General features: G+C 48.3%; 1 protein-coding gene across 1 annotated transcript; it reads right to left on the bottom strand.

Moving 5' to 3' along the window:
- Window positions 1-397: 397 nt before the first annotated feature.
- Window positions 398-1,994, bottom strand: EI90DRAFT_3050069 (uncharacterized protein; the record flags this gene model as incomplete). Its single annotated transcript, XM_039059737.1, has 3 exons — window positions 1,534-1,994; window positions 588-670; window positions 398-534 (listed from the first exon to the last, which is right to left on the bottom strand). Coding segments are annotated over exons 1-3 (399 nt in total), but the record flags the coding sequence as incomplete, so codon positions are not given.
- Between the last annotated feature and the right edge of the window lie 11,836 nt (window positions 1,995-13,830).

The raw sequence follows: 13,830 nt of genomic DNA, 5'->3' as shown, positions 1-13,830 counted from the left end.
TACAAGTGCCTGTATATAATAGGGAGATGAGAGCACAAGGGAAACAAAGGGGGTCCGAATCGGAACAAAGGGATGATGGGAGCGGAGCGGTACCGAAGGTCATAGGTCAGAACCTGTGGTACATCCGAAAGGAGATAGGGAGGGTGAAGCCCAGAGGGGCAGGAGGATGAGGTGAAGTGGGGATGATGACTAACTGGCTAGAATGGAGAGAAGCAGCAGTCCAAATAAGGATGAGGGGAAAGCGTGAAAGATACATTACAAATGGCAAAAGTGCCGAGTATGATCCGTGGAGCTCAGAGGTTGTGGAGCTTACAGAGGTTACGGAGGCAGGGTTGAAAGTCTGAGGAATGTTGGCAATGGTGTTTACGTAGTATGAGGTCACCAATACTGTTAGAACGGGCGGATTCAGATGACTCCGGAGTGGAATTGGAGACTTAGCATGGAGGGACCTTGGCCTCAGCGACTCAAGCGGAGTGCTGTGCCATTGCTGTTTGTCCATTTGGTCCTTAATTTCACAGTAGGCGAGCAGGAAGTCTCTAGGGGGCATTTCAGGTCGATTTCGGACTGAGGCCAAAACAAGTATGTACAAGCGCCGATATATATAATGGAGGGGGCAAAAGCACAAGGAAACAAAGGGGATCCGAATCGGAATGAAGACGTTGCAAGAGAGCTAGCGGCTCTCAGCGCCAACCAAGCTCGTGGGGGAAACTCTCCACAAGAACTCCTTTCTCCACTGGCCTCGATCCAAAAACTCCTGGAAATTCTCCGGAAATTCTGCAAGGTCCCGGCTCAGTATCCACTACCCACTCTTTGTGGGCTAGACAACTGCCCTTACTCCTACTGTAGGAATTCCACACACACTCACACTAACTCTGGCACGTCCTAGCGCCTTAGAGAAAATTAGGGAGGGGAGAACTTAATTTTTCAATCCCGGTATGTACAGGATTATAAAGAATAAACATTTTTAGAAATGATTGATGGGAAATATTGGCGCCATATGGCTCCTGGACCCCATCGTAAGCGAAATATTTGAAAAGGGCATCAAAGGAATAAAAGAATATCATCCAATATATCAAAATGATGGTAGAAATGTGAAAATATGAAGAAAATCGAGAATTCATCAATGATTTCACAAAATTAGTACCTGAAACTGGAAATGTGGTTGGGAATAACCTTTACGCAGCTAAAGAACATTTTTCCCAATTTATTTGATGCCTTGGGAATGTGTGAAGCATGCTTTTCTGACTTCCCGCTTGCCTAAATTGAACTTCCCATGCCCGCACATGACCAGATCCCGTGACCCGCGCCGTGGCCAACCTCCCCAACACTTAACTCCACCAAATCTCCACCGATTGGGACGATCTTGACATCGACGGATTTGTAGGAATTAGGAGTATTTTTAGGTACCAAGTTTGTATCGAATTATAGAATGAATGAAGATGATTTTTGAATGGTGTAAATGAATATCCGAGCCGGCTCTGCGTGTGGGCGATTATCCCACCTACAACGTCCGAACGGGAACAAAGGGTAGACAGAAGCGGAGTGGTACTGAAGGTCATGAGACAGAACCTGTGATACGTCCGAAAGGAGGTAGGGAGGGTGAGGCCCAGAGGGGCAGGAGGATGGTGAGAAGTGGGGATGATGACTAACTGGCTAGAATGGGAAGAAGCAGCAGTCCAAATAGGGATGAGGGGAAAACACAAGAGATACATTACAAGCGGTGAAAGTGCCGAAGGTGATCCGCAAAGCTCGGAGGTTGCGGAGCTTATGGAGCTTACAGAGGTGGGGTTGAAAGTCCGAGGAATATTGGCAATGGTGTTTATGTAGTATGAGGTCACCAATGCAATGGACTAAGACCGAGGTGGAGTCAAAGTTTGAGGTAGGGACTATGACAGAGGCTCGGAGCAAAGGTACAATCGGTGCCTGAGTACGAAGTACGGGACAGCAGTGGAAGGTCGTAACTTGGCGGGAGGTCAGTGGGAGAGTACCAGAGGGGAGAGGGAAGGAGTGGCAGAAAGGGGAGTTGTCAGGTCCGAAGGTGAGTATCGGAGTGGATGGAGCGTAGGAGGATGACGGAAGGGTGGAGGTTTTGTGGGGGCAGAGTGGAGGAGTAGGAGGAGTAGAGTAGGAGGGTGGTGAGAGGGGTGGTGTTCGGTCCGAGGTGAGTATCGGAGCGGACGGAGATAGGGGAGGAGAGGGAAGGAGGAGTAGAGGTGGCATGGGAGGTAGAAGGAGGTGTGTTGCCAGGACCGAAGGTGAGCATCGGAACGGGCAACAGTAGGGTAAGACTCCGGAGGTGGAGAAGGAGGAGGTCCGGAAGTCGGGTCGGGGTTGGGTATGCACGGATATGACAAATACAATGGACTTAAGCCAAGGTGGAGTCAAAGTCCGAGGTTGGAACTATGACAGAATCTCAGAGTGAAGGCACAAGTGGTGTCCAGGTACAGGGTATGGGACAGCAGTGGAAGGTTGTAACTTGGCAGAGGTTTGGCGGAAGAGGGTCAGAGGAAGGAGAGTGACGGAAGGAGTGGGGAGAGGAATGGTAGAGGAATGGTGTCAGGTCCGAAGGTGAGTATTGGAACAGACAGAGGTAGGGTAGGAGAGTGACGGAAGGGTGGAGGTGTCATGAGGAGTAAGAAGAGGAGGGTGGTGAGAGGGGTGATGTTCAGTCCGAAGGCGAGTATCGGAACGGATGGAGATACAGTGCCCAAAAAACCATTGCAATGTTTTGTACCTTTGACTTCAAGAGCTTATTAAACAATGGAAAAGGGTTCTAAAATTTTAAATAAATATGTGAAACATGTGTTAGTATCTTGTCCATAACTCTACCAATTATGTACGCAATATGTCCATTTTTGGTAAAGCTATTTAATTCACAAGGGACCCATGTCATTGCAATGGTTTTTTGGTGTGCTGCCAGAATGGACTAAAACTGGAAATATCATCTGATAGGTCATGTGATATTGTTTAGTATACACACTAGTAAACAAATAAACATTGCTGAAGCATAAATACACATGGATTTTAAGCTGTAATCCCCAATTCTAAAATGTGTCAATTGGCTGCTTTGAAAATTGAACAAGTGCTTTCTCTCATTGATTCCGGCCACAGTGCTCATCAATTACTGCTGTCCACCATTCCACTGTTACCCATCTTTGGTCTAAACATCATCCTGACACTCCTAAGCCCAGTGGTGGTTGCCCATCTAAGCTCTCAGACACCAATATCCGTCATGCAATGCATCTTATCAACTCTGGTAAAGCCAACAATGCTGCACAAGTCACCCAAATTCTTCAAAAAGTCACCAGCACCAGCCTCTCAACTGAGGCTGTTCATCTGCAACTAAAGGAGGCTGGTTGGAAAGCAGTGGTGAAGAAGAAGCAGCCCATGCTCAGCAGACATCATAAGATGGAGAGAATGGACTTCACAATCAGCCACAAAGAGTGGACTCTGGAGGATTGGAAGAGAGTGGTGTGGTCTGGTGAGACTAAGGTGAATCACCTGGGCTCAGATGGGAGGAAATGGGTGTGGAAATGGGGGGATGAACCTCTTACAGACAGGCTGGTACAAGGAACAAAAAAGTTTGGTGGTGGTTTTGTCATGGTTTGGGGATGTATGACATCAGATGGAGTTGGAATGGCATGCAAGATTGATGGGAAGATGGATGCAGAGCTCTACTGCCAAATCCTGGAAGAGGACTTCCAGCAAACCCTCTCATATTATGACAAATACCCAGCCCACATCCTCTTCCAACAGGACAACAACCCAAAACACACCAGCAAAAGGGCCCAGAACTGGTTCAATAACCATGGCATCAGGGTCATGGAGTGGCCCTCCCAGTCCCCAGACCTTAATCCAATCAAACAATTATGGAACCATGTAAAGAGGAAGGTTGGGGAGTATGAAGAACCTCCAAGTGGTGTTCATGAGCTGTGGGATCAGTTTCAGGAGGAGTGGGAGAGAATAGGACCAAGTGTCTGCCAGAATTTAATCTTTCTCCAAAATGCACACCAAAAAACCATTGCAATGACATGGGTCCTTTGGAAAGTGAATAACTTTACCAAAAATGGACACATTTATTAGAGAATTGGTGGAGCTATTGATGAGCTACTAGTGCATTATTTTCATATTTTCATGCAATTTTAGGATCCCTTCCCAGGGTGCAATAAGCTTGTAAAGTGAAAGTGCAAAACATTGCAACAGTTTTTTGGGGCACTGTAGGGTAGGAGAAGGACGGAAGGGTGGAGGTGACATGAGGGGTAAGAGGAGGAGTGGTGTCAGGTCCAAAGATGAATATTGGAATGGACGGTGGTAGGGTAGGACTCTGGAGGAGAAGAAGATGAGGGTCTGGGAGTCCGTTCAGGATCGGGTATGTGTCAGGAACGTGCCAGAAGCGTATCCGGGTGACCCGCGAGGCACGCGAGGTCGTCCGGGCTCGTAAGGTCGGAGGGGCGGGACTTTAGCTTCAGCGACTCAGGTGGAGCACTGCGCTTCGTTCTTACGTTGGTGTCCCAATTTCAGACAGAAGCCTTACGATGAGGATAAGAGTTCAGAGGGGGAATCCAAGTCGATATACGAACTGAGGTACATCCGGTGTAACCTGCACGCATTATAAACACAGTAACTAAATGAGACCGGCCCGGAAGGAGTGGCGGATCAAGCGCGATATTAATGAATGAAGAAAGGAACAAATAGTTAATATCGGCAAACTTGATCAACAAAAGGCAAGCAAGGAACAAAAGGAAAGAACAATAGTCCGTAAGTGGACAAAAGAGAAAAGGCCATCCGGCCGTCTAGCAAGCCGTCCGGCTGGGGGCAGACAACAATGAAGCGGGCAACCTAGGTTGGTAGGTACGTGCGCGAGGGAGGAAGTGCGGATGAGGGTGACGGGTGGACGGATGGGTGGATGGATGATGATGATAGCGGGAGGGATGGACCAAGTGACACTAGGGCGCATAGAGGGAAGTGACGGATATGTCGGGTCGTGACAGTATGTATGGATATGACAACCATCCACAATGCATTCCTGTCAGGGCACAGCCCTTGACCCCACTCACCCTCAGACACCCTCACCCCTTCCCTAACCACCCTCTCCCCACATTTCCCCATTCCCCCTATCCTTCCCCCACTGTTTCACATAATGACGCACGTGCACGAACCCATTATGGAAAGTCGGCAGCAAGCGGGAACTGTATAGCTCCTAGGGTCCTTTTGTGTCGGCCTCACAGGGGGCTGAGAAGCTTACCCTTCTTCTCAGCTCATTCCCTGTGAAGGCTGAGGCTAGTCCCCTCAGCGACTTCGAGGAGTTAGCAGCTGGGGAGAGTACTCCAGCTTCCACACCCAGCTTCGCCCTCCAGCCACTCCCAGCTGGGGTCTGGATCCTGACAATTCCAATCTTGGCATCACTATCTTGAAGGCTCCAGAACCCCAATCAACATTGTCACTGACCACAAGAACCTTGAGTATTTCTCCACCACCAAACTCTTGACTCAGCAACAAGCCAACTGGTCAGAGTTCCTCTCCCAGTTCCACATGATTGTCCAATTCTGCCCTGGAAGACTTGGAGTAAAACCAGATGCATTGACTAGACACTGGGACGTCTATCCCAAAGAAGGGGATATGGACTACACTCACGTCAATCTGCAGAACTCCCAACTGGTCTTCACTTCAGAGCAGCTCACTGCATCCCTACAAGCCACATTCCTAGCCACCACAGTAATCCAGGCAGCCATACTCATTGACACAGAGGCCCTCCATCAAGACATCTTGTCATCCCTCTCCTCTGACACCACAATCTCTTCTCACCTCACCTCCCCCAACCTCCCCAATTCCTGCTGGTCCATTGATGCCAAAGGCCTGTTAAGGCTGGACAACTGCATTCATGTTCCGGACTCCAACAACCTTCATCTCCACATATTGCAAGACAAACATGACCACCAGCTCTCTGGACACTTTGGTCAAAACCAGACCTTAGAGCTAGTCTGTTGTGAATATACCTGGCTATCTGCACCTTTGTCAAGAACTACATGTCTGCTTGTACTTCTTGTGCCTGTGCCAAAGTCCCTTGTCACAAGCCTTATGGCTTACTAAAACAACTCCCCATCCCCAATTGCCCTTGGAACTCCATCTCCATGGATTTCATTGAACAGCTTCCCTCCTCTTCTAGATTCACTTCCATCCTGGTCATTGTGGACCACCTGTCTAAACAGTGCATCTTCATCCCTACCCACAATACCATCACCTCTCTGGAACTGGCCAAACTGTTCCTTCTCCATGTGTTCTCCAAGCATGGAGTTCCTTCCCACATCACCTCCGACAAGGGTCCAGAGTTTGTTTCCCACTTTTTCCATTCACTTGGTAAAGCCCTCAACATCCACCTTCATTTCACCTCCAGTTATCATCTGGAAGGAGATGGACAAACCAAACAGATGAACCAGACGCTTGAGCAGTACCTGCACATCTATAGTAATTATCAGCAGGATAATTGGTCTGAACTCCTGCCTCTCTGTCAGGGTTCAGCACCCTGCCTTAGGGTGCCCTGGACTCCCCACCTACTTTACCCCCTTTTATTCTTTGACTGTTGCCTTGTTGTTGCCTTTGTGTGTTGTGTACACGCGCGCACGGGATAGCGCGGGAACTTTCTGAGCGAGCAGCTCGCCCAGAATGTTCCCATGGGTCACAGCCACAGTTCTGGGTGAGCAACTCGCCCAGAACGTTCCCACACTTACTGGGCACTGCCACCTGGATGTTCCCTCCGGGTCACACTACACAACTCTAGGAGCTGTACAGTTGTGGGCATGTGACCCATTCCTTTATATAGCAACCATGCGGGGAGATGAGACCTTTACCCTTCTTCTCATCTCATGCCCCGCATAGGCAAGTGTATATATTCCCTTTCTTTTACTATACATCTCATGCCCCGCATAGTGTGAGGACAGGCTAGATGGGGGTTGAGGTCAGGGAGCCTCCGAGTCCGAGGCCGGGCCCTGACACTCTCGCAGAGTTCACATACAATAACACTCTGAATGCCATCACAGGTGTCTCTCCATTCTTTGCCAATAAGGGCTACCATCTGAACATCACTGTTCACCTGGAGTGAGACTTGACATCAGTATGCACACAAGCATACTTGGTTGGAGTCCCACCCCAGCTTTCGAGGTAGGAACTTCAGCTTCGGTCTATGTAAAGGCTAAGTACTTCTGCTCCACCTGACCCTCCAAAAAGCTCTCTGAGAAAAACCTCGGCCCTTTTGAGATCATCACCCATGTTGGTACCCACTCCCTCACTCTCTGCCTCCTGGAAAACATGTGAGCCATTGTAAGGGGTTGGTGTAGGTTCCAACCCCAGTTCTCCTCAATCCTCAGGTTATCAATAAAGTTGAGCTGTATGGAGCTTTAATTATCAATGATGGGGAGGAAAAGGAGTTCTGTTCCTTTTCCCAAATTCCCACGTTATTGTATATATACTGTTTATACATGTTTATTATGAGACACATATAGAATGAAGATAGGAATTGAGGGGTGGGGTTACCACTCACAGCCATCCACCTGGTATTCCATGTTTCACAGATTGAACCCTCCATTCCAAATGTCATCCCCAACTGCCATCAACCACCACCTCCTCCAATAGAAATTGAAGGCAAAATAGAGTTCAAGATCGAGGAGATTCTTGACTTGAAGATCGACCAATGTAGACACAACAAGCTGCTCTACTTGGTAAAGTGGTTAGGTTATGAAGGTACTGAGGAGGAGACACAATGGCTCCTGGCCAGCAAACTCGATCATGCCTCCGACCTTGTTGAGGCATTCCACTCTCAGTATCCAGCTGATGTTCCTTAGGAATCCTGACCCCTCTCCCATCTCTCCTTTCCTTCCACTTCTCACTTTCATTTTCATTTTCATTTTTCTGTAATTACAGCTCCCCTCACATTACTAATTCTGGGCCTTCATAGGTTCAGGCCTAAGAAGGGGATACTGTCATATCCATCCACCACCACCACCTTCCATCACCTCTGGCCACCCTGGATTGCCTCCGCTCCTTCGTCTCCAACCTTGGAGCCTCTGGATTCAGCAATCCCCTCCAACTCCCCCAATGGTCACCACCCATTCCAACATATTACCTACCCCTCCCTAAGTACAGAACTCTGAAGGTCTCCAGACAGCTCTGACATCTGCAAATGTACCCTGTCAAACACACCAATTCAGGTGCAGACAGGGCCCAACTAGGGGGTTCCAGGAGATCAGGTAGTGGACTGAAGCTTCTCCAGGAAGCCCAAGTCTGCCAGCTAGTACAAGAGTCTGAGGAGTCCTTAATTTCAGATGGCTGATGTATCTTGTAAGAGGGGAGCACAAATCACTCATAGAGGAGTTTGGGGGTGAGGTTTAGAACTAATGTACAATGGTTCTAATCTACAGGTATATATAATAAAGCAGAGGAGAGGACTTTAGTCAAAGTCCAAATGATACCAAAAGGTACTGAAAGGTTCCGAAGGGTATCTTTAATAGGGAACTGAGGTGTCAGGTCAAGGAGGGCAGAGTAGAAGGCCAGAGAATAAATGGGTACAAGAAGTGGGTAAGGGGGAGTTAGCCAACTGAATGAAAAAAAGATGTCAGCCATGCTAGAAGTGGGAGATGACTAATCAAGATGGTGAAGGGCAGAGTTGCCAAGGAATGCAGATAGCTCTGAAGCCACAGTTACACATCCAAGAAATATTGGGTGACTCCAATAAATGAAATAGGTAGGAGAAGGATTTAAAAGTATATAACAACAATGTTGGGAATCCATTGGGAGGTCAGAGCAGTCCAGAGCTTCCAAAGGTTCTGACTTGGGTCCAAGCATCCAGGGTGGAGATGGCTGAGGATGAGTGTGCCAAGGTCCAGACTGGAGCTGAGACAGTAGGGGTGGAAGTGGGGTGAGAACATACAGAGAAATGGTGTAGGAGATGGTGAGGTTGCAAGGAAGGTGTAGTGAGGTGGGGAAGTGTGGGGTCAGGATCCCAGGATATGACACACCCCCACCTCTGCTGGGTAGCTACCCTGCAAGTCCACCTTCAGACCCATCCCTCCATTCCACTTCTGGGTTATAACTTGCTAACCCGTTAAACCCCATAACCTGAGTTGTCTGTATTATTCAGTCAGCTAACCTGTAACCCTGTTAGGTCTGCTCCACCCAGCCCTTGCCACTTACAGGCCTGCCACCTGGACTCCCCCTGTAACTATATATATACACAACTTGTAGTTACAGTAGACCTCAGCAAAAATATCAACTAGAGTTTTCCCCCCTCTTCCAGAGTTTCTTCTCAGTCTGCAAATTAGGGCACCAATGTGATACTGGGCACAGCACTCCTGTGTCAGGGCACATCTTCAGGTTGGCAGCATAAGTAGTGCATTACCACATGGCCCATATTCCCATTAGCTTCTACTTCTTTTTCACTTCTTCATCTCTGGTTTGATCCAGTCTGCAGCTGTCAGTTATGATGCTGCATGACCTTCTATCTTCTTTGATCCAATACTACCAGTTATTAGTTAGTTGACTAGTTACTGTCTCTACCATGTACATAAGACCATGTGCTGGCATGTGTCATATCCCAGATCTTCCACCTCCCTCCACCCTAGTCCTATATGACTCTTACGACCTCCACCAGCCCTCCCAATCTCTCTCTGCTGCCTCCAGTCGATGCCAATGACCCTAGGACTACTTCCTCCTTCGACTCTCTCCCACTCTGCCTCCCATCTATGTCCGCATCACCTCCAGACCTCCACTACCAGACCTCCACCTCCTTGGACCTCTTGTTCAAAGGAGTTGGACCTGCTTGTTGTTGGTAACCCTCAACTTGCCTATCCACCCTCCTTCTTACTTCTGGTCTCCACACCTCCAGTACCTCCTTACTTCCAGTACCTCCTCACCTCCAGTACCTCCCCACTCCTACCTTACCTCCGGTCATGTTATTCTTTATTGTTTTATCATTTGATATTTTCCACAACCCCAATCTTCCGGACTACAACTTTCGGGCTCCAAACCTTTCCAGATGTCTTCCCCTGTAGTTCCCCTGCTCATTCTTAGACAGGCCCAGGCCTTACCATTCAGTTGGCTTCTAATCCTCCCACTCCACAAACCTCAGACATAATTCGGGCTTTTCACCTATTCCTTATTTGTCCTGTGGATTCTTTTCTATTTACTTCTCCTTCCCCTTGGTAACCTTTGTTTACCTTTGGATCCAATTGTTTCTGTTATATGTATGTGCATACCCCTCCAGTAAATAGTTCCCCCCAGTTATAATATAAGTCTTAAGTCCTTGAATCGAAACCCTCTCCAGGACGTCTATCGCGTTCCACTCGTCTGCTACTCCACCCTGAACCAAGAACTGAGTAACAGGCACATCTAAAGGTGCCTTGGTATAAAACCCAAATGAATCGCATGACAAATGATTGACCCTCACTAACACCTCCATCGTTAAGTAGTGAGGGGGGCTTCTGGCCCCCCTCTGCTGGCAGCCTCGGTTCCTCCGTTGCCAGCTCCCCTGACAAATTGGGGACAATGTCACAACCAACAAATCCCAGAGCTCCGTCAGTGGTGAACCAATGCCGATAGGTGAATCCGCCAACCTGAAACCCATCCTAACCAGCCCCCAACCCCATGTCTGGCCCCCTGCCTTACTGTGTGAGACTTGGCCAATAATCAGAACCTAGACCCTGCCAGTATTCCAACCTTACCTCCAGTTCCTGAGCCCTTGGCACTCCCAGCATTCAGTCATGCCTGCCTTGTCTCCATCTGAACCACACTCATCACTTCCCGCTATGTGGTCACAGCCATGCCCTGCTTCCGTGCATTCTACACCCTCTGGCCACTTCTGGTTGCCCTTGACACCTTGTCAGGGATCAGCAATGACCCTGGACCCTATGCCGGCTGCGCATATGCGCGTGGGAAGTATGCCGGTAATTCCCGTCTACTCCGCTTACCTAAGCCCCGGTGACCCGGATCATCTCCAGCATTGTTCTGGAACATTCTATGATCACGTGATTCTATCGGCAATCCATTTGGTTTCCTTATTGCCGGACTCTACATGTATATAGCTGACCCTAAGATGGGGACATCCCTTTCCCCCGGCTTTAATCACAACTAGGTTATTGGAGCATCTTGCACGAGCACGCACATCCCCTGACACACCTCTGGTCAGGTCAACACTCCCACTCCCCTCTGTACCTCTGTTGGCCTTCATGCTGTCCTTGTGTGACAGTGCTGGCAGATCAACCTCTGTTTGCGGACTTGTGTCAGCACTGCACCGACCCCACTTATTTGCGGACTTGTATCGGTGCTGCGTGCTGACCTCCGCTTTTGTCCTCTGGCCATTTTTGTCACTCAGCAAACATAACATTCATTCCCTGCCGAGTGCCTATTATGTTCACCCCAATATTGGCATTTGATCTGTGTGCTATTGCACTTTCCTATTCATTCATTTAATCTGTCAATATTGGTACTTGATCCGCTTTGACCTTATTCATTCCTTGCCTCCCATTTCCCAGGTTCTTGTCCTTGGTTTAGTTTGACAAGTCCCCACTCATTTCCACTTATTTCCGCACTGGACCGACTGGTCCCTCTTTTGATTTCTCTTACCTACTCTCCTTCTGCAAAGGGGGCTTCCCCCCTCTGAGTCCGTGCTCACGGAGTCCACGCTCCTCCTACAGGTCTGCTCCGCCCACAAGTCTTGTTTGAAGTCCGCTGTGAGTGTCAATCCATAAATACAGGATCTCCCCCAAACGTCAAGCTCAGGGCACAGTGCTCCACCTGAGTTGCTGAGGCTGCAATCCCACTCTGCTAACCTTGAACAGCACTTCCGGACACACCGCATATTTCCGCCCACATATCCACACACATGCTCCAACAGACCTCTGCATCACCTCCGACCTCAACTCAGACAGAACCCAATCCATCTTCTATCCGCCTCCTGACAGTGTTCCGACTCTGACAGTCTGCCCAACTCTGACAATATTCCAGTCTCTGACAGACAAAAGAACGTAATGGGCGCAGCGCTCCATTCCGAGTCACTGAAGCCAAGTCCCTTCAACACCCTGTCACCCTTGGAGTCCACCCACCTCCAGTCAGTCTCCAACCCACCATCAGATGACCCAGAACACCAAGCTCCACCAGACAGCACCACCTGGGTAGTGATTGGATCTATCCCCAGGAATGTTCGTGACAGCATGGGCATGTCCCTCAGCTTTGCTACATCAGCAAATCCTGCATGCAGGTAGTTTGTGGTTGCTAGGGTTTTGACAGGTCCCTACCACCCAAAACCTTGAGAATCTGCCAACCAGTTCTACAGGGTACCTAAACTGAATAAAAATTGAATTAGATCTGATTCACATTTTGGCCAGACTTTGCTGATGTATCAACTAGGTTTCTGGGGCTTCATCAGGAAACCCCTGAGGCCAATTGAAGTGGTTGAGAGCAATTCAATCACTCAATCTGCCCAATCTGCCCAATCAACTACTCTCGATCATCTCAATCACCACAACCACACATGGATACATCCATGTGAGTGAGTCCATCGTTTGCATCCAGGTGCTGTACAGTTTCAAATGAATGGGTTTGCAACTTAGAAGTTTTTTCTTTGCTCCAACTCACACACTCTCTCTTCACATGCAACACCAAATTAACAACTTACAATACCCAAACAAACTGAGCTGTGGGGACTGCATGAACAAACATGATGATGTGTGTCTCTTTTTTCTTTTTTTTTTTCCAGTTGCATTCACAAAACGATGTTTTTTACTCCACCCCAGATGTTCCTTACTTGAAAAAGAAAGAATGAGGGTGGGTTTGCCACCCAAAACTACCCTGTGTTGTATGTTGAGTCATAAGTATGGCAGTTCACTGTGTTTGTTGCTAAACTGACCACCTAACCCCCTCTTGTGCTTGTTTACATGAGCCACCACCATTCTGCGATTGCCTGACCCTTCCCCAATACCCTCTGATACATCCCCCTCCCTTCCCATGATTTTTGTATGTTTTTTTCCATGTCATTTCCAACTTCTAACCAAACTTCTCATGTGTGAATCCCCAACTTCTTACCACATGTACTCGACAACCACTCATCCGTTTCCGACGATCTTAGGCTTGTTTGATAGAAGATAACTAGCTCTACCTTTATGCCGGGTCTGGTGTTAAACGGTTCAGCGGTTGAGGTGCGTGTCTGCTTTCTTTGATTACATTGTATTTTCACCCACTTCATCTTCTCTTTATTTTGTGTTTCGTTTTGCATTACATTGCGTTTGGGTACTGTAATAACTTGTATCTGGGTTCTTTTCCTAAGTACATATGTATGCAACATACATGTTCAAATATAATAACTTTATTGATAAACTTCAATGTGGGAGAGAATGTGATATCTGTCATATCCATCCACAGCCATCAACTTCCACTACCTCCGATCTTTCCGGACTACCTCTGCTCCTTCTTCACTAACCTCGGAGCTCCCATATTCCGCAATCACCTCCGCTTCCCTTGATGGTCACCACCCCCTCTTTTCAATATATTACCTACACCTCCCTAAGTACGGAGCCCTGAAGGCTTCCGGACAGCTCCAATGTCCGCTAGTGCCCTCCTGCCTCCACTGGGCAATTCACTTGCTTGCCCTGCAAGTCCACCTTCAGGTCTATCCCTCCTTTCCGTTTCGGGGTTATCACCTGCCATTCCACTAACCCCGTAACCCGACTTGTCAGTAATATTCAGTCAGCTAATGTTTAACTCTGTTAGCTCTGCTCCACTCGGTCCTGCCATTCACAGGCCCACCCTTGCTGTAACTATATATACCTAACTTGTACATAGGTT

Source organism: Cantharellus anzutake, assembly GCF_015039405.1.
Source record: "Cantharellus anzutake strain C23 chromosome Unknown EI90scaffold_15, whole genome shotgun sequence".
Lineage (NCBI taxonomy): Eukaryota > Fungi > Basidiomycota > Agaricomycetes > Cantharellales > Hydnaceae > Cantharellus > Cantharellus anzutake.
Note: the sequence above shows the minus strand (reverse complement) of the source record. Positions and strands in the feature narration are given on the sequence as shown.